Source organism: Littorina saxatilis, linkage group LG1 (assembly GCF_037325665.1).
Source record: "Littorina saxatilis isolate snail1 linkage group LG1, US_GU_Lsax_2.0, whole genome shotgun sequence".
NCBI classification, from domain to species: domain Eukaryota; kingdom Metazoa; phylum Mollusca; class Gastropoda; order Littorinimorpha; family Littorinidae; genus Littorina; species Littorina saxatilis.
Genome location: NC_090245.1, coordinates 93,211,612 through 93,238,821, shown reverse-complemented (window position 1 = coordinate 93,238,821; position 27,210 = coordinate 93,211,612). Strand labels below are relative to the sequence as shown.

Here is a 27,210-nt window from a genome sequence, read left to right as displayed (position 1 = left end):
ACGGACGACTTGGTGGGCTTGGTGAGAGGAGAGACAGGCTTGCTCTCTGCTGCTTTCTGCTCAAACATCCGCGCTGCCGAAGACACCACTTTTCGATTCTGAGCCTGTTCTTTGGCGGTGGGCGCGTTTGCGTCAGCAAAGTCCCTGAGCTTTGAAGCCACGAGGGTCGGAGATGGTAGATCTTTTGGTGTCTCATCAGACTGAGCCGAAGAACCTGACTTATCAGAACCCATGGAAGATGTGCGTTTGGGCTTGGGGGCTACCGGGGGAGGAATCTTGGGTTTGGATGCGACGGCTGGGGGAGGCGCAGCGTTTATAACGGTGACAGCGTGAGCGTGGACGATCACAGGAACAACCTCAGGCTGTTTTTCAGCCAACTCCTCTTTGACACGGGTCGCAGGTTTGGGTGACTCATGGCCGTTATGCCTTGGAGACAAGCTTCCATCCTGCTCGTCCTGTTTTCCATCTGATGAAAGTCTTGGCTTGGGTCTGGGTGTAGGGACAGGCGAAACCTTCTTTGCAGCCTCCACGAAGACGGGCAGCTCTTCATCACGCGGACTCATGGCACCTGAGGGGCTCCTGGCCGAAGCGAGGAAAGGATCCACGTTGGACGACACGCGCGGCGAGCTGGACGTGGAAGAAGAGCTCCCTTCCTCTCTCTGCGGGGCAGCGCTCTTCGGTGACAAGGGCTGAGGCTGAGGCAGGTCCCCGTTTCGTCCAGAGGGCCTTCTGGAGGCTGCCGCCACTGCTTCGCTGGCAGTCATCTTGTGCTCGGCTTTCCTGGGGGAGAACTCGCCGGCATCCTGGGACTCATCAGCGCTGGAGTCGTTCCGTGGCGTAGACAAGGACGTTGGAACGTTGCCCCTCTGCCGCGGGGTAGGGCGAGGCGGAGAAGTCGGGGAGGTCGGGGAGGTGGGCTCAGGGTGGTAGTTCTGTTGGGCGCCCGAGCGAGGGCTGAGGGCTTTAGACAACCGTCGGGTCGACATCTCGTCTTCCTCTTCTTCCTCCTCCTCTTCCTCGTTGCCAATGGAGACGGTAAGAGGCTGAGTGACGGGTGTAGAAGAGGAGGTGGTGGTAGGGGTAGGGTCTTTACCAGGAAGTGTCGCGGTCAGGGAGGGTGCCGGCCCATCCGGGGAGGTGGGGGAGAAGGGTTGGGGGGCCAGCCTCACTCCATATTGAGAGTAGGTTCCCACGGCCCGCGGGGAGCTCAGCCCTGCTGAATCAGCCCCTGCACAAACAGAAATTTGTTGTTACAGTCTGCTGGCGTTAACTGATGTCTTGTTTAAGTCATAACTGATGTCATGCCAAAGTCATTGTAAATCTTACACTTTTTCGATTTGACTCTAAAGACACTAAAGACTCATCACTAGTTAAAGTAAAACACAGCCAAGAACCTCCAAGCCAACGTATGATAAGTAATTTTCTGAACATACTGGACCTCCTTCCAATTGACTGAGAGATTTCTCTTCAATCTCATAACACTTTTAGGGCTACTGATATGGTGAGACATGAGGGTGCATTCCGGCTGAGGGTGAATACCATACACAAATGTATATATCTCATTGGTTGTTATTTTTTAGCACAAAGGTGCTTAAGAATGTTTACGTCAACGAGTGATTCTATCTGTCTACAAAAAAAAGCTAAGGTCAGTGTTATGTAAAGTTCACTGAAAAAGTGAAAAGCAACAAGATATACATTAAAAATGAATAAACAAAGGTGTTTAAGAATGTTTACGTCAACGATAGATTATACATCTGTCTAAATGAGCTTAGATCAGTGTAATGATAAGTTCACTGAAAAAATGAAAAGCCACAACATATACATTAACATTGAATACACACTATCAGGAGCCATGCAAGCTTACCCTGTGTAGCTGAGGTGGAGGGAGGCTGAGTGGACACAACAAGCTTGACCAGTCCCCTGGGCAGTAGTCTCAACACCTGCTGGACGCGACCGTCCGTCTGACCGGTCAGCTCGGTGGTATTGACCGACAGCAGGTAGTCACCCACTCTGAAATTACACAGAGGAAGCAAAGAACATCAACAATGAGTGTGGAGTTGAATGCCTGTTCGGAAGTGTGTGTGTTGAGATAGAGAGAGGGAGAGAGAGGGAGAGAGGGAGAGAGAGAGAGAGAGGAGGGAGGGGGAGAGAGTGAGAGAGGGGAGGGGAGAGAGAGAGGGGGAGGGGAGGGAGAGAGAGAGGGGAGGGAGAGAGAGGGGTGAGGGAGAGAGAGAGAGAGGGGGAGGGAGAGAGAGAGAGGGGGAGGGAGAGAGAGAGGGGGTATTGACCGACAGCAGGTAGTCACCCACTCTGAAATTACACAGAGGAAGCAAAGAACATCAACAATGAGTGTGGAGTTGAATGCCTGTTCGGAAGTGTGTGTGTGTTGAGATAGAGAGAGGGGGAGAGAGAGAGAGAGAGAGAGAGAGAGAGAGAGAGAGAGAGAGAGAGAGAGACAGGGAGAGAGAGAGAGAGGAGGGAGGGGGAGAGAGTGAGAGGGGGAGGGGAGAGAGAGAGGGGGAGGGGAGGGAGAGAGAGAGGGGAGGGAGAGAGAGGGGTGAGGGAGAGAGAGAGGGGGAGGGAGAGAGAGAGAGGGGGAGGGAGAGAGAGGGGGGGAGGGAGAGAGAGGCGAGGGGAGGGCCTAGGAGAGAGAGGGAGGAGGGAGAGAGAGAGGGGAGGGTGAGGGAGATAGAGAGAGAGAGGGAGGGGGGAGAGAGAAAGGGGGAGGGAGAGGGAGCGAGAGAAAGAGAGAGAGAGATGTCGCCAATACCATATATATATACACTCTTCTGCTTCAGCTTCGCTTACAAAGTAAACACTCGAGCCACTTGAGTGAAAGCAGAACAGGAGAGCAGTGAACGCATTTCTTGACATCTTGTTGCGAAGTGTTTTCGAAATAATTTAATACAGCCTCAAGTACTGTGTCCTCTCTTGGTTACATGGCGTTTGAATCTGTTCAACTCCTCTCTGTTTGCATTCAGGAAAACTCTATTCTGGTCATAAGTTAACTATCGTAAGTAAAGCGAACCCTGTATATAATAAAACGTATAGGTGCTTGCTTGCGCATCTCAAATACGACCAATTAGGAATAAGATTATTCGGTAATCGAGTGTGCGCCGCCTGTTTACCGAGAGTGCGCCGCCTGATTAGCGAAAATCTACCGCTGAATTAGGCTACCAAGCGTAACGGTTTGTTACACACATCTACCCGTTTAAATACCTTTCCCCTAATATACCCGAGTCAAAGTGACACTGTTGGACACCCCAAACAGTGGAGCACCGAACAACAGGTGTCAAATTATGATGATCTAAACACATCCTGTGTGGGTCTACGTGACTAAGCTTCACATGGCTGCACAACTTGTGTAACCTGCGATTGCCATAATGCAGCTTTTTCAAATATGGGCTGGATAGCTGTTCACCGCCCCCGTCCCCCACGCTACCCCCTCTCCTTTGCCAAAACAAAGACCACATTTGACAAACAAACAAACAAACAAAACAAACAAACAAACTAACAAAGAAACAATTGTCCCTTCCTTTTTCAGTGGATGCGATCTCTCTTTGACAAAAATAAAACTAAATAATAAACGCTCAGAAAAATTGCTACATATAGGCATGCCGGAATTATATTTTCGCCTTCTTGTCTCCTTTTAGAAAAATACCCCGATAATTACAGCTTATATCAGTCATTTTGCTCCTGTCGTTATCTCTCTTTAACCCTTGACTGCATTTTAGGAATAGTTTACAATTTAAAAAAAGAAATTCAAAGAGAAACACGAAGCTCCGCTAAAGTAAACTTGAATAAGTTTTTTAGATGTCGGGGAAATGACCCAGTTTTTCTCCGCTGTCATGTATATTTCGACTAAAATCCTGGCGGACAAACACAGACATATGGAATTACAACTTGCGGGCAACATTAAAACGCGTCGAGACGACGTTTGAAGCGACATTCTTGTTTTTCTTTCTCTGCGTACACCTTGGATTATGCACATAGTATACACACGCAAGAGGAACAACGATTCACGGCTGTCACCTGTACTTTACAAAGCCCTCTCTACGTCCCCAAAACATAAAATAAATTATCTGTCAAACGCTTTGGATTATGTGCGAAAACACAGGGTTAAATTAAAAATTCTTGGCATACCTTATGATAAGAGCTACACCTGTCCTTTTCTGACTGATAAAAATGAAATCAACAATTCCCAAATATTCTCCCATTGTTAGTTTGGCCGAGAAAAAAAAAAGTCTGTTTACGGTATCCCGACCGACCCTATTTTTTCGCGCGACCCAAGATTTTTTTTTGGCATTTGGGAAGAAAAAAAACTTTGTTTTTTGGCAAAATAACTTAAAAATATGTTTTTTGGGAAGAAAAAAAAAGAAAGAAAAAAAATCCCGACCTACCGACCCTATTTTTTTTGCCTATGTTTCCGTACTATGTTACCGTAAACAGACTATTTTTGGGGGGGCCTTATCGTTTCTACAAAGGAAAAGTACAGCCTTGACGCTACTTCTCTTATATCGCATTATTTAGGTATGACATTGCCACGACTTCGGTCATTCATTTTTGTTTATTTATATAATAATATTATTCAAAATGTTGTTAAAATTAGGAATGTGACCTACGAGTCCCTTCGTTTTTACTTTTAAATTCTTTTTTATGAAAGATTGTAAATGTAAATTCAACTCAACACAAAATGTATGGCTGCCTCTTTCACACCTATTTAACACACTCTTGCTGTACACAGCTTGTTGTCACTGTGTCAACATTTCCAACTGTTCCACCGGTAAGGGGTGCAGTGCAAATTTCACGACTGAATCCAAAAAAGTGGGGCACATTATGAAGGTGAAGGCTATTTTATACAGAAACTCAAAAAGTCAAGGGGAAAAGCCAGGGCAATGAGAAACTGCTGAGAAGAGAGAGAGAGAGAGAGAGAGAGAGAGAGAGACAGAGAGAGAGAGAGAGAGAGAGAGAGAGACAGAGATAGAGACAGAGAGAGATAGAGAGAGAGAGAGAGAGAGAGAGAGGGGGAGACAGAGAGTAAAACACAGAGTGAGAGAGACAGAGAGAGACACATTCACAGACATAGACAGAGAATGAGACAGACAGAGACAGAGACAGAAGAGAGAGACACATCCAGAGAGAGAGAGAGAGAGAGAGAGAGAGAGAGAGGGGGGGGGGGGCAGAGAGTAAAATACAGAGTGAGAGAGACAGAGAGAGACACATCCACAGAGACATAGACAGAGAGAGACAGTAGAGAGAGACACACCCAGGCAGTGAGAGAGAGAGAGAAAGAAAGAGACAGAAAGAGAGAGAGAGAGAGAGAGAGAGAGACAGACAGACAGACAGAGACAGAAAGAGAGAGAGAGAGAGAGAGAGAGAGAGAGAGAGAGAGAGGGGGGGAGACAGAGGAGAGACAGACGGAGCGACAGACAGAAAGACAGAGACAGAGAGAGACAGAGACAAAGGAAATGCTACATGACTTTGTCTTCGTTTGCCTGTGAAAACACTATTGTCATTTCTTTTACCCCTTGTACGTGCGCGCGATAGCTGTCGCGGTGTATGAGTGCGACTCATGGCGATCTTAACTACGATCGCCATGGTGCGACTACATGTGCCTTGGCGTGTGTGTGCGAGTGTGCGAGGGCTGTATTTTGTATATTGATTATTTGATACATGTATAAATGTGTCTCCAGGAATATGTTTTGTTTTAATCTTGTGTCGATACTATTTAGTTCTGCCTCGTTATTAGCCATTGAGTATTATGTTTTATCATCATTGCTTTGTTGTGGTTCTTTGGCCATTTACGTTGAATGACTTGTTATACATTGACATTGATAGTTTTATTTTTTTTCTTCTTCGTCGTTCGCTAGATAGCTTTATCATAAGAACCTTTTCTAATTCCTATTAACTCGATGTTCTTTAACTATATTTATACATAAATGCATATTGCAAAGCAGTATGCATTGTTAGAGGATTTTTTAGTAGCAGTGTTTAAATGTCGAAGCTGCTTTTCCCATTTTTACCCAAGAGACCGACTGTATATTGTGTTATTGTATTTGTCAGACTTGATTGTACCAAGTCCCTACACATGTTGTAATGCGCTTAGAGCCAAATATTTTTGTTTTTTGTAAGGAATAAGCGCAATATAAATACACTTTACAATTATTATTATTATTATTATTATTATTATTATTATTATTATTATTATTATTATTATTATTATTATTATTATTACTCGTGATGACATTGGCTTCTGCAAACCAGAACCACACACCACTCATACACAGTACAAACTTCTCTACCTTCCCCCCAAAAATAAAGATGTTCTCCATCACAACAAAAAACCCGGCTTTCAGAGAAATAACCGACACCCAACAAGCCCACAACTTCTCTACTTCAGGTGTCAAATGCCTTGTCCAAAATGACACACTGGGGTATCAATAACCAAAGTGAACTCCCTTGCTATGAATGTTCATGTTCTTCCTCGCTGTTTTACACCACCTTACAGCAACTTGTGTTTGTGTGTTATGTTGACCCTTTGCGCATTCCGAACCTAGGCCCCAAAACGACTGACACTGGGAGAAAAAAAACTAGCTTACAACTACAAAACAGTTAGAAATTCAGTTTGACTGTCGGGAAATGGAACGTTGCGTGAGGAGTCGACCAACATTCCGGTCACGGCTATTGCATATATTCAAAGCTTGACGTTTTGTCGAGAAATGATTGATCGAAAGACTCGTGGCAGGGAAAGGACGCCAGTGTTGGTCATGGCTGAAATGACCAGGCGTAGTTTGAATGTGACCTAATTGCTTAAATGGTTGAGCATTTACATTTAAAACACCCAATAAATGTCATAAGACCGTCTCAATATTGCTACAGGGCGAAGGGGGCTTCTTATAAGTCATTGGAATGTGTTTAATTGTACCAAAAGCTTATCGATAATCACAGTGAAACCGATAATATAGACATTGGTCACTCAACTACATAATTATAAAGAATAATCATCTCCAGAGTGCTGAAAACTCTACCTCCCCCCCCCCTCCCCTTATTCGTGCTTTTACCACAACCTGTCCTGTGAAAAACATATATACTGTTATGTCAGATCTTCGAAGGAAGAGGTACGTAACCTCGTGACTGTATTTCAGTAAGTAGTAAATAAAAATCCCCCGCCATTGTGACACACTCTTTTCACCGCATGGGAAGGAACGCGGGGACACTATTCGGCTAACAATGGCAGCTGGGACATTAAAGTCAACAGATCACACAGTTAGCGAGAGAATATCTAGACGGACCGCATTTATGCATTCTCTGCGTTCGTCGAAAGGTCATGCCCACCCGACCTTGAACAAACTGAAATCAAACATTCAAGACCCTGTGTTTTGAATCTTTCTTGAAGTAAATCTAGGTCACGACAAAGTGGTGGCACTGATAATTCCAGGAAAATGAACGCAAGAAAAGTGTCCTGAAAATGGTCTTACACACGTGTGATTGCAGTGTTCGAGAAAAAGAGAAAAAGTATATGGCCTGTAGCATTTTCAGAGAAAATAATTGACACACGTTATCAACGTCTGCAAGAAAAAAGTGTTTTGACGAAGAATGATAAGAACATTATCTTGTACACATGCGATTACTTTCTTTATTTGGTGTTTAACGTCGTTTTCAACCACGAAGGTTATATCGCGACGGGGAAAGGGGAGATGAGATAGAGCCACTTGTTAATTGTTTCTTGTTCACAAAAGCACTAATCAAAAAATTGCTCCAGGGGCTTGCAACGTAGTACAATATATTACCTTACTGGGAGAATGCAAGTTTCCAGTACAAAGGACTTAACATTTCTTACATATACTGCTTGACTAAAATCTTTACAAACATTGACTATTTTCTATACAAGAAACACTTAACAAGGGTAAAAGGAGAAACAGAATCCGTTAGTCGCCTCTTACGACATGCTGGGGAGCATCGGGTAAATTCTTCCCCCTAACCCGCGGGGGTACATGCGATCACAACATATCGAGAAAATTGTATCATGCTGAAGAACTATCCCTTAAAATCATGTTAAACACATGTAATCATATTCTACGACAAACTGGTTATTTCCTATTTAAAGAATACATATTGAAACTGATCTTGCACACACGTGACCATAGCCTTTAAGAACATGACTATGTACTCGAAAGTACAGGAATAATCACTGAAAATGATCTAACACGCATGTAATCGATCCCTCCGTCAACAATATTCACTCAAAATGCACATAAAGCATTCTCTATATAGATAGTTGCTTAGAGGGAAAGATGACACTTACTATCAAAATGCACATAAAGCATTCTCTCGATAGTTGCTTAGTGGGAAAGGTGACACTATCAAAATGCACATGAAGCATTCTCTAGATAGTTGCTTAGAGGGAAAGGTGACACTATCAAAATGCACATGAAGCATTCTCTAGATAGTTGCTTAGAGGGAAAGGTGACACTATCAAAATGCACACGAAGCATTCTCTAGATAGTTACTGAGGGAGAGGTGACGCTTACTATGGTACACGAAAACAATGACTTGCGGAATATTATCCGTATTTGTCATGCATGACGCAGGCACAGCCTAATCTTTTAGCCACACCTGTCTCTCCTTTTGCTTATTTGGAACACGCAGTTTAACTCACTTCAACCAAAGAGTGTATCCCTACGGAAAGTCCGTAGGGATACACTCTTTGCTTCAACCCAGTGCGTTTTTTTTTCGGTCTGGGAAAGTAACCGTTTCATTGTTGGCTATATGTTTTAGTGGAAAGCACACAGACAGACATAATGGACAGATACAAAGACAGCCAGAGACACACACACACGCACACACACACACACACACACACACACACACACACACACACACGCGCGCGCGCGCGCGCGAGCACACCCCCCCACACACACACACACATACACTAATAATGACAATCGTGTTACCGAACAAAAACATTGTGCGGCACCTACAACTTACTGTAACAGGGCGCAAGCTTCTTCCTCTCTCTGCTCAAATACTGAAAACTTGTTTCAGTGGATAATTTTTAATTCAGTCCACTGCTTGTATCAGCAAAATACTTTTCTTGAACAAAAACAACAACAACAACAACAACAGCCAAAAAGATGCGTACAAAATGTGTACCTATCTTACCTTGAAGGCTCTCTAGGCTCATTAGCAAAACAAGCAGGTGCGGGGCTAAAACCTCCCCCTGTCCAAATCCGCTTTTGTGTTTTTTGCACCCTACCCCTTTTTGTCTTTCGCCTGGCCAAGCCAGCGCTGTCAAAATGAGGTTGCTCAGGTGTTGTTTTAACCCCAGTCCGTTGTTGACCCGACTCCTACACGGCTGTGTCCGGGCTCAACTGCCCAATGGTCACTATTGTTCCAGCCTCTTGTTTTTCGCCTTCTCTCTCTCTTTAATCTTTTCTCTTTCTCTCACGGGCTTTTCTTGGCTTAGCGGTGGGTGGGGGTGGGGAGTGGGGAGGGAGAGAGAGAGTGTGTGTGTGTGTGTGTGTGTGTGTGTGTGTGTGTGCGTGCAAACCTGCCTGCCTGCCTGCCTGTCTGCGAATGAGCGTGCGTGTCGATGCGTTTGTGTGTGTATGCCTGCCTCATTCTGATAATCATCTCTCCACGGCTATCGCCAGTTGTCTCTCTGACCGGACGCGAAAGTCCTACGCGAATCTATCAAAACAACAATACAGAGTTTTATCCCATATGTTGTTGGTGAGCAGTGTTCGTGAGACGAAAATGATTGCAGATTGGCCGACTTCGACAGTGATCTCCGTTCTGTTCTTCACAGTTATGATAAAGACATCGTTCTAAGGTCAAAACAAGTCGAAATTTTGGGACTGCTGCCGGAAGGAGACCGCAATATATATGGTTGCATCACTGTCAACAAAATCGTCTGCTCCAGCGAGCGCCGAAACCAAACGGTTGATTATCACGTGACACTTATGCCATATTTAGAGTTGTTTGCACAGTAAATACAGCCGCGGAAAAATAGCTCGCTTGAAACTGTCTTATATCAATTCCTTTGTAATTTAAAAATTACACAACACCATGAAAAATCATTATCGACGATCGCGAATCTGCTTACATTCATAACACATTACGAAAAGATATAAATATGTAAAAATAAAAAAAAAAATATAAAAAAAATCGATTTCCTCGCCAGACAAGGAAAACCAAGGCATCCTGTCAGGGAGAGAATGAGCCGAACTCATCTTGACCTGAGGTCAGGATGATGCCTGCCAGTGCAAGCCTGCACCTCCGTGTGTATTTGTGTGTGGGTCTGTGTTTTTTTCTTTGAAGGGCGGGCTATGATCCGGCGATCATTGGACGGCAAACAGAAGGCTCTTCTCTCTCTTTGCCGACAATTCAGTTGAGAATTCGAAAATCCAACGAAAAATACCACAGCATGATGAGGGCTTGAAGCCACAGTGGCTCCCAACACCTGGGGGGTAACCAGCTCACATACAAATCGGCGATAAAAGCAAAGTTTCAACAAAAATACAAACACAGCAAACAAAGCAAAGTCCAAACTGTTTTGAAATGTACAAGCACAAAATGCGTTCCGTTTTCAGGTACTTAACCATCGACATAGCACTCCCAGCCTAAAATTAGCAATGTCCAAAATACATGCCTTTACAAAACTAACACAACTCTGATGTTAACACCTTCAACGGGCCAAGTTAATGTTTTAGTTATGTTGTTATATGTCAAAATGCAAGGTTACAATCATCAACCACAACTAGTAATTTCGTAGTTCTGGTAAAAAAAAAAAAAACCGCTCCGCTGACATGCGTTTACATTCTGAAATATATGAGGAAATAGAACAAGTCAAATAAACCATTAACAACAACAACAACAAAAACCGGCATCCACATCACATACACACGCGCGCATGAACACCCCACCCACATTCAACCACCCCCCCCCCCTCCCCCCTTCCCCCCCCCCCCACACACATAATGATGCATATATACACCCCGTCCACAGCACACACACACACACACACACACACACAACATACCTGGTAAAATTACTGACCGCTGCCACAATAATCACCGACGAACAAATGTGTCAAACCGACAACAACCGCAGCGACCGTCATAAAACCCCAATGAACATCCCACCATGTTTGACAACCAATAAAACATTGCCCGCGCAATGATCTGCATATCATTTGCATGGACAACTAAGACCCGTCAAAACCTTGTTTTCGGCTTTCTTGGGCGGACACCTCCGTTGTCAACGTCGCGACGTTATACAATCTACAGAGAGGTACAATTTATACCCGAAAAACAACGCGCTGGTGTATCAAATTATGAATTCGTAGTCATACTAATCCCGATAAGAATGTTCTTATCCTGACCACACTTCACCCTCAAGCCCTAAGGAATTCCATTCACGGATCGGCTTGTTTACATATGAGGGTCAAGTGATACTGTGTAAAATTGTGAAACAAACAACATTGATAATTATATACTTACATCAGTACAGTAAATGAGCCGGATCAGAAGAATACTATGCGCATACCTAAAGGGACACTGTCTGCTTGTGGAATTGTTTTGTTCATTAGTCTTGTTTTGTCTCATTTTTTTCCAGCATCATTCTTTATCTTCCGCGGAAAAACTGAATTTTATTAACATCCGCCAAGGATAAACCTCGGAGAATTTTAAGGAGGATGTTTGAATTTCGTAGCTTTCTTTTCCATGTGAGGAGCTATAAACAATTGATCTGGAGAGTTCTATTTTTCAGTAATGACCGTTGTTGTATAACTATTGCTATCATCACATTCTTAGATAGTTACAAAGATATGTCACTCCTGCTAACATTATATATGCATTTTTAAATAACATTAATAAAAACAATAGCTTTAGTAGGTTGTCACTCTTTGTGGCCACAGTCGCGTTTCATGAATAACAAAATACATTTTAGTGAGTCTGTGCTACGTTTGGCTTATCATCGTTTCTTGACAAGGTAGACAGTAACATGACATGCAAACAATCAAGCGTCAGAAAAATGACTGTAAAACAATATCATCACTGTATATTATATAGCCTGTATATATATAATTTTATGTAAGCATCTGTCAATTTGACCGCAAGTCGCTACATTACAAAAAAACGCAAGCAATTTCAAGACTGAGGCTCTTTGCACCCAAACAATCGCACAAGGAATTACAATGACAAAATCAACTGATCTCCACTGACCACATCACGCTTTCAGAACGCAAGATCAAGACAGCTTCTTTATCCCTGAAAGACAGAGACCTGTTGTGAATCAGGAATGTCTCAGTTCCCCATACCCAGCTGTCTATACACTGACTACACTTGAATTCCTCGCTGATACGATACCAAGGCCGACGCACTTTTCTTATTCACTATACGCATGATAAGACATAGTCTATCTACCTACAATGCTCGGCAGAGAGGAACCCCCCGCTGCTCTGAAAAATAATCTGCTTTCACAACACCGGCCACTAGCTGTATGCTTATGTAAAAGCTTGACTACCCGTAGCCACCATGTGAAAAATACTACATGCACCTGTCACGACAAACTCTCCCCAAATCCACAGTAAGAAGGTGTTTGCACTCACCCTTATGTCTACGGGCTGCGCAAGAAGTAAACGGCGATGAATGGCCAATACTCCACTATTGTTCTCGTTCTCTTACCAGCAGAGAAGCTAAACCACATCCAAGACAGGGTCCTACTGAGCAGTGGTTTTTGCGGGCTACTGATAGCCTGTCGTGCATACACCCCTCCCCCATGTGTTGCCGACTGATCACAGTTCCTCCCGACGCCCTCCCCAACACAGGCGCATGCAAGAGGTTCACTCCAGTAGCACCCTTGCGGATGCAGAGAATTTCAGTGTGGATGAAATGTTGGTCAGGACAGCGCAGCACGATCTCTGTATTGCAATTGATAATAACAGCATGATCGTAATTAATCAGGACGGCCGCACAATCTCCGTATTGCAACTAATACTGTGTCGTAATTGATTATGGAACAATATACTATACGAGACCGCAATATCATGGACAATAATTACAATCTATTAAGGCGCATACTAGAGTATCATGCAGATCGTTTCTTACAACTGAAGTTTGCTACTTGCGACCACGATGGCGGTCGATTGACACATCAATAGATATCGCAAGGGTTTCAGTCGTGTTCAATGATTATATGAGACTGACACGCGTGATGAACGACACAAAACAGAAGATATTTTGTTTGTTTGTTTGTTTGCTTAACGCCCAGCCGACCACGAAGGGCCATATCAGGGCGGTGCTGCTTTGACATATAACGTGCGCCACACACAAGACAGAAGTCGCAGCACAGGCTTCATGTCTCACCCAGTCACATTATTCTGACACCGGACCAACCAGTCCTAGCACTAACCCCATAATGCCAGACGCCAGGCGGAGCAGCCACTAGATTGCCAATTTTAAAGTCTTAGGTATGACCCGGCCGGGGTTTGAACCCACGACCTCCCGATCACGGGGCGGACGCCTTACCACTGGCCACTGGGCCAACCGTGCCGGTATAACAGAAGATATTGTCACTCATATTTCACTCATTACTGTTTTACTGACCATCAGACCGAAGTGCAGTACAAGCTGGGCTACTGAGGCAAGACACTTACGCAAGATTTAGGTTAGGCCAAAAAAAAATTAGGTGTGGTTACGGTAACATAGCCCAAAAAAAATAGGGTAGGAAGGTAGGCAATCACTTTTTTTTTAAACTTTTTTTTCTAATGTGTACAAATTAAACCTACTTGACAGGGAAATAAGTGTGCGACTCGGGCGATTTCGCTTTCATTGCGTTTTCTGCACTCGTTTTCTTTTTTTTTTCTTTTTTTTTTGGACAAATGTAATAAAAAGTTATAGGGTCGGCCCCTAAAAATAGGGTAGGTCGGGTTACCGTAACCACACCTATTTTTTTTTTAGGCTTTATTGTGATTCAAGTCCAGTCTCTTACTTTGTCACCTCAGCTAGTGCACTCTCACCTTGATCTAAAGATCTCAGACAAGATTAGAAGACGTTGTCAGCTGCTGAGGTCAATGTGTAGTGTTCCCCTGATCTTGGCTGATATGGAGCAAACGGTGTATTACCCTGTTTATCAAAGCTTTGTCTATGTACAGCGTGAGACACAATTAATTCGCTCTAAAAGATATACATCCGTCATAGTAAGATAGAACAAAAGGGATGGAAGGCTATGTCACCTAGAGATACAAGTCTAGTCAAGAATCCGTCTCCTTCTTCTCCACGACGACGTTCCTTTGTCGAGACAAATAAATTATATCGATGATGGGAGTGGAGCGTTTAAAATGTTCAGATAGAGAAAGGCAAACACTGGACAAGATTATCTTTAGCAGACGCTGTTTCTGTTTTGGTTGTAGGGCTTACACTTTTGGCTCTAACAAGCACAGATGGTCAAACACGGAACAAACACTAATCTTTTCTCTCAAGGCTTTTTGGAGCGATTGGATAAAGACTATTAAAAAACAGGTGAGAATTATCACGTGGACAGAATATCAGAAGTATTCAGTCGTATATCAGTGCAGATTCCTTGGCGTAAAACAATAAAGTGTTCCTTTGTTTGCACTCTTTCCATCTCACGTATTGTATTCCAACCTGACGAGTCCTCCATAGAACATTCGTCAGTTTCTGACGTACATCACCCCAGAAAGCTGACTGCGAGCAGAACAATAAAATCGTACAATGTAAAGTGCCTTTGCCGTCAACATTCAAAACACATGTATGGGTTGCCGTCCCTTGCCGTTGCAAAAAAACGCTCCAGCGGAGACAAAGGGAAGTTAATCGACCCCAGCCTTCTTAATTTCCTCCCTTGGCAGAACACAAGAGCAGCACTGTATCTTTGCATCGCTGGGTTCTTAACACGGCCACGCACCATTAAATCAACGGCAAAAGAGACAGCCCAGCGGAAAATAAATCACAGTCGTGTTGTTTCGCTGGAAAAAATACCCCATCTTGCGCTGTCCGTACAGGTACAATAAATACCTCCCAGAGAGAGAGAGAGAGAGAGAGAGAGAGAGAGAGAGAGAGAGAGAGAGAGAGAGAGAGAGAGAGAGAGAGAGAGAGAGAGAGAGAGAGAGAGAAAAGTCAGAAGTCAGAATGTTTATTCGCGTAAACACAGGGTCCATTGCGAGAGGGTACGTGGGGTTTGGGAAATCGAACGATCGGCGATCATCAGTGTTCACATTGGTTACAGTCCGTTACAAACACAATGCATCGTTCGGAGACATCCAACTTGTATTCCAAGTCAGGAAATAACTGTTCCGTTTTCAACACACTATTATCAATACCGATCGCGGTTTGTTAAAAACACAAAATAATGAAATGTGTGTGTCTACTGCACGTAGTTCTTGTCTTCCTCTTCTTGTCGTTCGCTGTTAGATCGTCAGTCCGGACTGCAGGGCGAAACGTGCTGTCCTCTCCAAGTCCTCTTTGGGGCCGTACAGCTTCTTTTGTAGCGCTGTCTCCTCTGGCCAGGTGGTGTCCCTCAGAGCACTGTGGTATGGACAAGCCTGCAGGATGTGCTCTGCTGGCTGATTCTTGCCACACGGACATAGGGGGGAACTTAACTAGCTTCAGCTTTGTGGCCATATGATGGTTTAGTCTGTTATGCCCAGTGCGGAGTCTGAGTAGGACGACTTGTTCTTCACGTTGGAGCAGGTGGTAGTCATCTTTCTCCGCTCTGGTTTTCCTCTTGTTTTTGATGATTGTCTTTTTTCCTTGTACTGCAGCTGGGACGTGAACTGTTCCTTTGAGGCACCTTCCTTGGCAAGTTTGTCTGCAGCCTCGTTTCCTGCTATGTCACAATGAGCTGGCACCCACTGAAGCACGACCCTTTGGTTCTGAGCAACCTGTTGGAGGGCGTTGTTGAGCTCAGTTTCTTTGTTGGCAGACAGAGCTTGGAGTGCGGACATTGCGTCTGTCAGAAAGACGACCTGGGGACATTCATGGTCTGATCCGTCAACTATTGTGGCTGCTGTCTTCAAGGCCTGTACTTCTGCACTATAGTTGGTGCAGTGCAAATCTGTGGGAATGCTCGCTGTTTGTGCCTCTCCCTCAGCGAAAAGAGTTAGTCTGGCATGGCACACAGGTAGCATTGTACCAGTGTAGAAACACACCGGGGACTGTGTTCCGCCTTATTTCAGCTGGGCTCGTTATTACTCCGTTTTCAGCTGGGCCCGGTGTCACGCAAACGTAAGTGTCTTCATGAAAACACAAACTATGACTTTCACACTGATCTAAGCTAAAATTGATGGATATCAGTAGAAAGGGGAATAATTGTTTTCTTTGTAGACAGCTAAAAACGTCTTTTGCTTACCTGTTTTATTGACAGTGGCCGAATGTAAGGCGTGCATGCAGTTTTTTGTGTGTGAAAAATGAAGGTTCAACGTGAATTTCTCTCAAACATGGATTTGAACAAAAAATATTCCTCTATTATTACTATTTTGGGTAAAGCTATGATCATCTGTATCAATTACGTGCTTCAATACGTCCTCATTATGTCATAAGAAGCAATCAAAACAAGCAAGTGGTGTACGTTTTGTTCCGCGCTGGGCCCCCTGCATTTTTGTCTGCTTGTTTTTGTTCTGGGTGTCCAGCGCGGAACAAAACTCGACTGACATGGGTTTTGGTTTTACTTCTCGTGCCTCAACGCATTGAAGCAGGTTCGGGAAAATGCATCAGCATAACAGCAAGAAACTATAGAACAAACTTATGATACAGAAAAAGCCATAAAATTATACCGTTGTTTATCATTTCTTCATTTTGATCAGCTTTTGTGCCCAAAAAGCGACAACCCGCACGTATTTCAAGCCGATGCGGGTCACATAATAAACCTAGTCAGATAAAAAATTAAAAAAAACCAATAGAGACAAATTACTTAGGTTAGTGCTAAAAACATCCGTTTCTGGAAATGATTTTTTTTAGATGACATAGTTTGTACTTTAGTGCAGACACTTAACGTTTGCGTGACACCAAGCCCAGCTGAAAACGGAGTAACAACGAGCCCAGCTAAAATAAGGCGGAACACAGTCCCCTGTGTGAGAAATGACCTGCAGATCAGCAGTGAGATGGTCAATTTCTTCTCGAAAGTCGTTGCGGTCGACTTGGGGCAGCCGCCGGATACTTGGGGGCATGTCTTCCTCTTGTCGGTACGACGTTGTCTCGGCTGTTTCGCAGTCATATGACAACACGTAGTCGTCTCCCCTTGCAATCAGTCATATGACAACACGTAGTCGTCTCCCCTTGCAATCAGTCATATGACAACACGTAGTCGTCTCCCCTTGCAATCAGCTGTTTCTTTCCTCCTTTCCTTTCACATACTACTTTTTGAGAGTGCGGTTTCTGTTTCTGTTTGACAGTCTTGCTTTCAGTTGAACATTTTTTGAACAGTTTGAGGCTAGATCGTATATATATCGTCTGGTTCAAATTCTCGGTCTGTTACTGCCGGTTCCGCTGCAGTGGTTTCATCGTCTGCTACCGGTGACGTCACAGCACAACACACCTCTGAGGTGACAATCTCGCACGTGGCTGACCTTGCAGTGTCACAGTGGGCAGAAACGTGCTGTGTGGGAGCAGTCAGACTGCGTGTTTCACGTGCGCTCTCTGTGCTGGCGTGTGGTTGTTTTGCGCTGTCATTTGTCACAACCTTTGACACTGCATCGTTTTGATTTTGTGTATCAGGATCAAGAGTAATGTCTTTTGGTAATTCATTTTGAAAGCCAGGATGGCCATGACAAGAATTAACGCCCACCTGTGATCTCCTTTGCTCTGCTCTTTGTCTATCTCGGCGGATTTGCGCTGCTGATTTTTTCCTCCACTGTCCAGTGGAAGCCGTTGTAATGGCGGCTGCTTTGTCGTGTTCAGTGGCGCTCAGTCGAAGTACAAAAACTGTATCCTGTCCCTCACCAGCAACTTTCCAAGATTTAACGTGGTGGTCTGACAGCAGGGTGGCTAGGATGCCTTCCACATGTGTAGGAAATCCAACAATGGTCATTTTGGCGAGTTTGAAGCAAATTTTGAGAGAGAGAGAGAGAGAGAGAGAGAGAGAGAGAGAGAGATAGAGAGAGAGAGAGAGAGAGCGAGAGAGAGAGAGGGGAGGGGGACAGAGAGACAGAGAGATCGAGGGGGAGAGAGAGAGAGATAGAGGGGAGAGAGAGACAAAGAGAGAGAGAGAGAGCCAGAGAGCGAGAAAGTGGGAGAGAGAGAGAAGGGAGAGAGAGAGAAAGAGAGAGAGAGAGAGGCAGAGAGAGAAAGAGAGAGAGGCAGAGAGGCAGAGAGAGAGAGAGAGAGAGAGAGAGAGGCGGGAGAGACAGGCAGACACACAGACATATGACTAAGTGCCAAAAGGTGCGCACGAAAAGCGGACAAAGGGGCTAAAAAATAAAATTTGACAAACACGACTGATATTGTGATTTTTGTTAAGACAACAGATGCTGGAACCCAATTACGAAAAGAAAAGATAAATTTACCCAAATGATTTTACAAATAACGATAATTTTGTTCGTTATATCATTCAAAACGGCACTGAGTCATAGCATTAAGGTTATCTCGCACGTTTTTAAAGCTAGGGCTTTGAAACTTGGCACACAACCAAAGTATAATGACCTCCAGGTATGGTGCACATCACATTAAACAACATTGAATTTCAAGGTCACAGCGAGGTTAAATTTCCTTTGCAAACTGGAAAATTGTCGTTGTCACGTCTTACATGTTTTAATACTAGATCAGTTAGACTTTACATACTTCACATACTTTCAGCATTTTTATAAAACCTCATTAAAAGTGACCTGCTGGTTAATCTTTGTCAAAGTTCAAGGTCACAGCGGGGTCACATCTGGTCCAAATGTGGAATATTTTCAATTTATTCAGCGCGTTTATAGCACGAGCTTTGAAAATACACACAGTTCTAGTGTATAATGTTCACACACGATTAAAGTCTGGTTGAAAAAGTCAAGGTCACAGCAGGGTCGCGTTGAGGTCAAACATATACATTTTTCAATGAGGTTTTTGAAGCTAGGGCCTTGAAACTTGGCACACTACGCAAGTTAAATTAAACCTCATCAAATTCCAAGGTCACAGTAAGGTTAAAGATCCTTTAAGGATATTTTCTAAAAAAGGTGACAGCCTGGTTAATGTTTGTCAAATTTCAAGGTCACAGCAGTGCCATCTGGCTTAAACTTTGAAAAATTGTCAATTTCTTCAACTAGTTTTATAGTGTTTGAAGTCATTCACACATGATGAAAGTCTGGTTGATAAAATCAAACGTCAAGGTCGCAGCGGGGTCGCATTGAAGTCAGACACATACAATTGTCATTTTCACGAACGCCTTTTAAGCAACACCTTTGAAACTTCACACATTCCAAAGTTTTGATGTTGTTTGGTTATAATCAAAGTACGTGTGGTCAATTTCCATGATTGAGAGCATTCAGAGGGGTCAAGTTGAGGTCACACAAAAAGTGATAATCTTTATAAGACTCACGTTTGCTGCTATTGCTCACTTGACATTGGTGAAAGTGCTTATTTTATAATTGTTGATCTTGATGTTTTGACCAATTAATATTACCAGGATCAACCATACCAGATTTCAAAGTCCAGAAGTTGTCAAACCTCAAACCTGTTGGAAGTTTCAAAGATTTAAGCATCAACAAATTTCTATTTGATTTGACCTTAAATAACAGATTTGACCTTAAATCTTAAAACAGATCAACCAGACTTTGGTTTTATATAAATTGAAGTTCAATACAATTTCCTTTTTTTTTTACCCACACGAGACCCTGCTATGACCTTCACATTTCTCAAGGATCAACCTTGAATTCTCCATGTTGAACAATCATTAAGCAAAAGCGTTGTTTGAAGTTTGAAGGTTCTAGCTTCAAAAATCTCTGAAAAAATATGTTTCATCCGTTTTCTGAACCACATGTGACCCAGCCGTGACCTTGAAATCTGACAAGGGTCAACAAGACTTTTACCATGCATGGGGGCGATTAAACCCCAAATGTGTGTGAAGTTTCAAGGTTTCAACTTAAAAAACGTCTGAGAAAAATATACATTTTCCTTTTTGGACAATGTGTTGCACGCAAGACAACACGACAAACGCTCGTGTTATCATTCTTTTACTTTAAAGGTCGACTTGCGTGCCCGCTCTTTCGCTAATCTCAATTAAAATTCATCTTGGAAGTTCGGTTTTATTACGCTTTTAATTAAGAAGATTAAACTAAGACAACAAATAGTTAGTTTTACCCATTAAACTCGATAAGGTAGTGACATTTTATGTTGAACGCAAGATGGTGTCGCACGCAAGATCTGAAAAGATGTTGACGACATAATTTCAACACTTGATAGCGCATTCGTGGTTCGTGATTTCTTCACAAATTTTGAACACAGAATGTGTCACGTGGTTCCGTAGATGAAGTAGATCTTTGTACATGTACATTTTGTTTTTAAAAGAAAATAACCGTTAATTACCGAACATTTTGTCGCACGCAAGATATGACGACATTTTCAAATCGTTTTCAAAAATGCTGTTCAAAAGTTCTGCAGTCTTTGCTGGATTACTTGAAAGACAGCAGTTTGATACACCGTTATCGCTTGACGTGTCGACATCAATTCCAGAGTTTTTGAAAAAGAAATTTAGTAAATATCTGCGATTGAAAAATGTATGCCGTGATGACGACACATCTTGCGTGCGACACCTTAAAATTCGGTTATCGAAAAAAAAAAATTCTCTCGAGATTTAGATTTGACGTTTGGTCTCGTCTGTAAAGCGATGTTTCAGGCATTCAATCAAACTAAATGCAATTCATTTGTGCTTCTTGTTATTTTTCTGTGGCATATTCAAAACACGAGGTATCACGATGTCCTTTTTCAGATGGCCGGTTTTGGCGTTATTTTTGACTTTAAACAAAGATAACTTCAAAACCGTTCAAGTCAGACACACGAAATTATGTCCACTATCTCTTCGCACATTCATCCACACACACACCAATTTTCAGCAGACACACGTTTTTAGAAACATTTTTATTGTAAAACAAAGTCGTCTTCTGTTCTGTGAGCACCTTTTGGCACTTAGTCATATACATAAACAAGTCGCGTAAGGTGAAATAACAACATTAATTTTGGTCAAGCTGTCGAACTCACAGAATCAAACTGAACGCACTGCATTTTTTTCACCAAGACCGCAAACTCGTAGTTTCGTCAGTCCACCGCTCGTGGCAAAGGCAGTGAAATCGACAAGCCAGAATAGAGCGGTAGTGGTCGCGCTGAGCAGGATAACACGCTTTTCTGTAACTCTCTATTCTTTTTAGCGTACTGAGTTTGTTTTTAATCCAAACATATCATATCTATATGTTTTTGGAATCAGGGACCGACAAGGAATAAGATGAAATTGTTTTTAAATCGATTTCGGAAAATTAATTTAATCATAATTTTCATATTTTTAATTTTCAGAGCTTCTTTGTAATCCAAATAGAACATATGTATATGTTTTTGGAATCAGAAAAATGACGAAGAATAAGATGACATTGTTTTTGGATGGTTTAATAAAAAAAAATTTAATTACAAGTTTCCGATTTTTAATGACCAAACTCATTCATTAGTTTCTAAGCCACCACGCTGAAATACAATACCAAAGTCCGGCCTTTGTCGAAGATTGCTTTGCTAAAATTTCTGTCAATTTGATTGAAAAATGAGGGCGTGACAGTGCCGACTCAACTTTTACAAAAAGCCGGATATGACGTCATCAAAGGTATTTATCGAAAAAAATGTCCAGGGATATCTTTCCTAGGAACTCTCATGGCAAATTTCATAAAGATCGGTCCAGTAGTTTAGTCTGAATCGCTCTACACGCACACACACACACAGACAGACACACACACACACACGCACACACACACACACACACACACACACACACACACTCACACACACACACATACACCACGACCCTCGTCTCGATTCCCCCTCTATGTTAAAACATTTAGTCAAAGCTTGACTAAATGTCAAAAAGAGAGACGGGGTGGAGGCAGGGAAAGAGAGAGAGGGGTGTTTTTTATGAGTTGTCAATTACTTGTTTTCTTTCGTCTCCTCTTTTCTCATTGAAGCAATCTGAAACCCTTCCAAACTGACGTCACAGAAGGCAAGGATTACCGGTAAGAGACCCGTAAAATTAACAGTCAGTTTACACGTGATATATTTTTGAAGAGCAACAATAATTTCTTGGTCACCGGCGTTGTCAACAAGGACATTTGACACTCCTACCCTTGCATCGTTTAAGCTGCCTCTCTTTGTTACGTCCGACTAGTAAACATTCCGACTATAGGGCAAACAGCGGGAACTTAACATAGTTTACTTTCATGCTCGTTGACCTGTGCATCCTTTTGTCAGTTAGTGTTCTGCCCGAATAGATACAGTAGTACTGTTCTGAAGGGTTGGCGGACAGCAACAAAAAAACAACCCACAAAAATCCCACAACAACCAACAACAAAATCCCATCTTTACTTCTATGCCTGTTGCCGCGCAGTTGTAGTACAATTACACACAAAGCCACACCGATTTACGGAGGAATATAGAGAACACTATATGGCCTGTTGTGTCGTACCAGATTTACACGAGTTGCTTTTTTAAATATTGAACTGCGAGCGAAAGCGCTTCTTTTGGAACCTCGATCTCTTCCAAAGCCCCGTGCAATCGTTGACGTCAAAGCAAATAAACGTCACTCAAGTCAAGAAAGTGTAGCGTGACGTTAGTTCTAAAAATTCCTTCAGGGGAAACACTGAGCAGGCGTAGAAGTGTTTCTATAATGACGTTTGTCTCGGTGACTTTGGCATCATAAGCAGTCGAAAACTAGGTCCCTGCCAGACTTGTTTGACACTAAATCATTTACATGATATACACACGTGTGATTTGAACAATATTGTTATCTCGTGAGTTGTCTCTCTCACGTATGCAGGATAAATTCAGGTATCTGACAATGGACATGAACAGAGAAAAATAACGACAACCAACGAACCATATCTGCAGAAACATGCGAAATGTGAGCTTCCTATTGTCAAAAGTACCACACGGACACAAGTCAAATAACACATGCTTTTCAATTTGATTTTGATTTGATTGACTGACCATCGTTCTCGCCAGAGACTTGGAACATTTTCTTAACTTAGATCATTGTCTGTATCATAAGAGCTTGTCTGTCTGTGTGTCTGTCTGTCTGTCTGTCTGTCTACTTTTCATGGTCATTGGGTCAAAGTACCTGTGATTGAAATGTTTTCTTGTTATCATTATCAAACATTCCACAAGGAACTTAGTCGATAAATATCGACAGGGGGCCGACAAATGGTTTAAATGGGAAATGTGTGTATATGGGTGTGGGTTTGAAACAAACAAACAAACCAACCCATGTAAACCCCGGGCCGCAGGCCTTCGATGTAGTGATTGAAAAAAAAGGATGTTCTCAAATGGTTCAATTCTCATTTGGTCTGATTCTCAAATGGTACCGGTATACTCCCCCCCCCCTGGCCGCAGGCCTAGGAGTAAAATTTTATAGACACTGACCTTCTTCCCAGGGGTCATTGACCCAGTTTTAGCTATGAGAGGTGGTTCGCCCAGAGGCTGTAGAGTATACTGGGGCGGTCTCTTTGATGTCTTGAGAGGAAACTTGGCCAGGGTAGTACATGCACCAGAACTGGTGGACACCAAGGACAAACATGAAATCGAAGCAGTTTGCTTTCAGAGAGAACGGTCGTCAGCAACTCAAACTTCTCTGTTTTCTTTTCTTTTTTTTAAATCTGACTTTCTTTGTGGCCCCCTGACTCCGCCCCCCTCCCTCTGTAAGGACCCCCCTCCACAAGGACCGATTTTTGTCAACATTTTAAAGGTCGCTAGAGAGGGGTTCCACTGTATGACCTAACCGCTACTGGCAGACGGCCTCAATCTTCACGCGCAAAGACGAGATTAATAGGTGCTCGGTTTTGGTATTTTGAATTACATTACATTAAACCTTTGTTAGGTTTTATGGTCATGGCAACAGCCATAATAATATTACATGATGTATAATATCATATTTCAGCATATGTGAATTACATGTCATCATACTAAACTGTCATACATTTTTATTCCTACATTATTCTGATTGATCACAACCAAACCTACTATCATTGGACACATCCAAATGCAAGCGCCTGTTCTTGACAATTTCGCTCTGATCTAAATATAAAATCAGTGCAATTTCCTGGGTCGGGCTTTGCCACAGACACTCACGGTTTGGCCTGTAGGTAAAATGTACAATGTATTTTCTGATTTGTGCACAAAAGCTTTTTTTCTTTTTTCTTTTTTTTAACATAACAATGTTTAATGTCACTGTATGTTTAAAAGACCATGGTCATATTTGTAAAAAAAATGTTAAATTAGAAAATAAATAACATTTTGGTTCATGATTTTTCCTACACCTGTGCTAAAAATAAGAAATAAAAATGTCGGGTATATAAGTCACTCAAATACAGCTAGGTATGAATGGCTCGGTTTGAGTTTGTTGCAGTTGACCCTGCACAATGCGACATATCATGTTTTTGTTGAACAATTTTGACGTCACCCCTCCCATAGGGTGACGTATTTCACAACTTCCTGTGTTACACAAACTCTGTGATGACCAATTTTGACGTCACCCCTCCCATAGGGTGACGGATTTCACAACTTTCTACAGATGAACAATTTTGACGTCACCCCTCCCATAGGGTGACGGATGTCACAACTTCCTGTGTACACAAACTGATGACGTATTTCACAACAAAATGGCGCTGCCCATGGTCAACCTCGAAACTATCCGTATAGAATGGGGGCGTCCTCGCCCCCATAAAGAACTTCCCATTCTTGTGGGTGTGTTTTTTTAAATACAAAGCGCGTGCATTTTTACGATGATGATCGAAAATAAAAGCTGCCGCTGATTTTGCTGAATCATACGTACGCAGCTCACGACCAAAAAAAAAATAGCACAAGCAGTATAGTTCATCACTGGCGGTGTGACAGGCTGACAACGATAATGCAAAGACAAACTCAAGCTGCTTATTCAGCCTATATATACTGTTCAAAAAAAGAAACGCATAGCTTGTAATATTTGGTTAATTTAGTTATATGGCTACAAGGATATCCACCAAACTGCAGAAAATGTTTATCTGGTCGTCGACCTTTCGTCCATTGCCACAAGTGAGCTCTGCACGTGACGCATGCGTTATCAGTGGCTACAATGTCAAAATTGCTCATTTGGCATGACCACTCGTCATGCTTCAGTGTAATCTCGTGAAACTCGGGGAATATTGAGCTCTCACCATGTCTTCCAAAACCCATAAAAGCGGATTGTTCGCCACAAAGAAATCAGACGACAATTCAGCGACGAAAGATGGCCCGATTGAGCAGAGAAGACCGCCAAATTGCATTGGGTCGTTTACAAGCAGGCCAAAGTCAAAGTGCAATCGCCAGGCACTTCCACGTGTCCCAGAGCACCATCAGTAGACTGTGGGTCAGGTTTCAAGCCACTGGCTCCGTTGCTGACTTGCCACGAGCGGGAAGACCAAGGGCGACAACTGCTGCTCACGACCGCTTCATACGGCTCCGCCACCTCCGGAATCGTTTCCTGTCGGCCTCATCTTCTGTCCAGGCTCTCCCCGGGCCACACCGATTATCGGACCAGACCGTGCGGAACCGCCTGCATGAAGCTGGTTTGAGAGCTCGCAGACCTCACAGAGGAGCTGTCCTCACCCGCCGCCATCGCCAGAACCGAGTGCAGTGGGGCAACCAGCACCTTCGCTGGACCGTCCGGAATCACTGGAGACACGTGTGGTTCAGCGACGAGTCCTACTTCCTGCTCCAGCGACATGATGGTCGGAGGAGGGTCTACCGGAGAGTAAACGAACGTTACGCGCCCAGCTGTGTGGATGAGGCACCCGTTCATGGTGGTGGAGGCGTCATGGTGTGGGGGGCGATCAATACCGCTGGAAGGAGCACCCTGGTGCACGTCCAAGGGCGCATAACTGCCCAGCGATACGTGGAGGAAATTCTGCGCCCACACGCCCTTCCTCTTCTGGCTGACCAGGATGCCATATTCCAGCAGGACAACGCTCGCCCGCACACAGCACGACTCACCACCCAGTTCCTCACCGACCACCATGTCCAGGTGCTTCCCTGGCCATCCATGTCGCCAGACATGAACCCGATAGAACACCTCTGGGATGAATTGGACAGACGTGTGCGCAGGCGAGAAGAAGCGCCGGCAAATCACCGCGATCTATTGCAGGCACTTCAGGAGGAGTGGGACACCATCCCACAGCAAGATATCCGGCATCTGATCCAGTCCATGCCCAGAAGGTGCCGGGCAGTTGTTGCTGCTCAAGGCAGTCACACCCCCTACTGACTTGACAGCCTCGGCACCCAATCGTAATGATTGACTGATTGATTTGAAGATGCAAATGAACTGTGTGTGCATTCAACTGTGTCCATACCAAATTTCAAACAAATAATCTAAATATTGGATTTTCTGTTAATTTTTTCGAAAAATAAAACAAATTTGGCAAGTAGCAACTATGCGTTTCTTTTTTTGAACAGTATATAATACATGTAGCAAAAAGGGTGTTTGTCAAGTTGGCCCAGATCACACGTATGAAGGCCGCTGAGTGACGACTTCTCCCCAGAAGCAATACAGTGGAACCCCCCTTTTAAGACCCCCCAATGTAAGACCTCCTCCCTTTTAAGACTTTACTTTTTCGGATTTTCTGTTCATAACCCTTGAAAATGCACCTCCATCAAGGAACGCCGAAGAAGAAGAAGAAGAAGAAGAAGAAGAAGAAGAAGAAGAAGAAGAAGAAGAAGAAGAAGCACCTGCATTAAAAGACTCCATTCCTTTTAAGACCTGGTCAGTTTATCATAATTGTAGAAGTCTTAATTGAGGGATTCCTCTGTACACCTCGACAAGGCTAATCCGCACCAGGTAGACGTACTGAGCATGTTGACCCAGGGAATGTGGCCCTCGCTGTTTCATTGGCATATTGTATCTCTCAGTGTAAATGTGTCATGTACAGGTATGTATGGGCAATAGATCGAGTCTGTGTGTGGCATGTGACCTGCTCGGTCCTGTTCTCGAGACAGCTCTGTTCTAAAAAAACTAGTTTTGAAC

The 27,210-nt window shown here is 43.4% G+C and overlaps 1 protein-coding gene across 1 annotated transcript in view; it reads right to left on the bottom strand.

Annotated features, from left to right (window-relative positions):
• LOC138954002 (mucin-2-like) overlaps nt 1-27,210 on the bottom strand; it is a 119,828-nt gene that overhangs the window by 563 nt on the left and 92,055 nt on the right. The window contains exons 4-5 of the mRNA XM_070326022.1: nt 1,865-2,010; nt 3-1,228 (exon numbers count right to left, since the gene is read on the bottom strand). Coding sequence (XP_070182123.1) covers nt 3-1,228; nt 1,865-2,010 — 1,372 coding nt within the window. The remainder of the gene's footprint in view (nt 1-2; nt 1,229-1,864; nt 2,011-27,210) is intronic.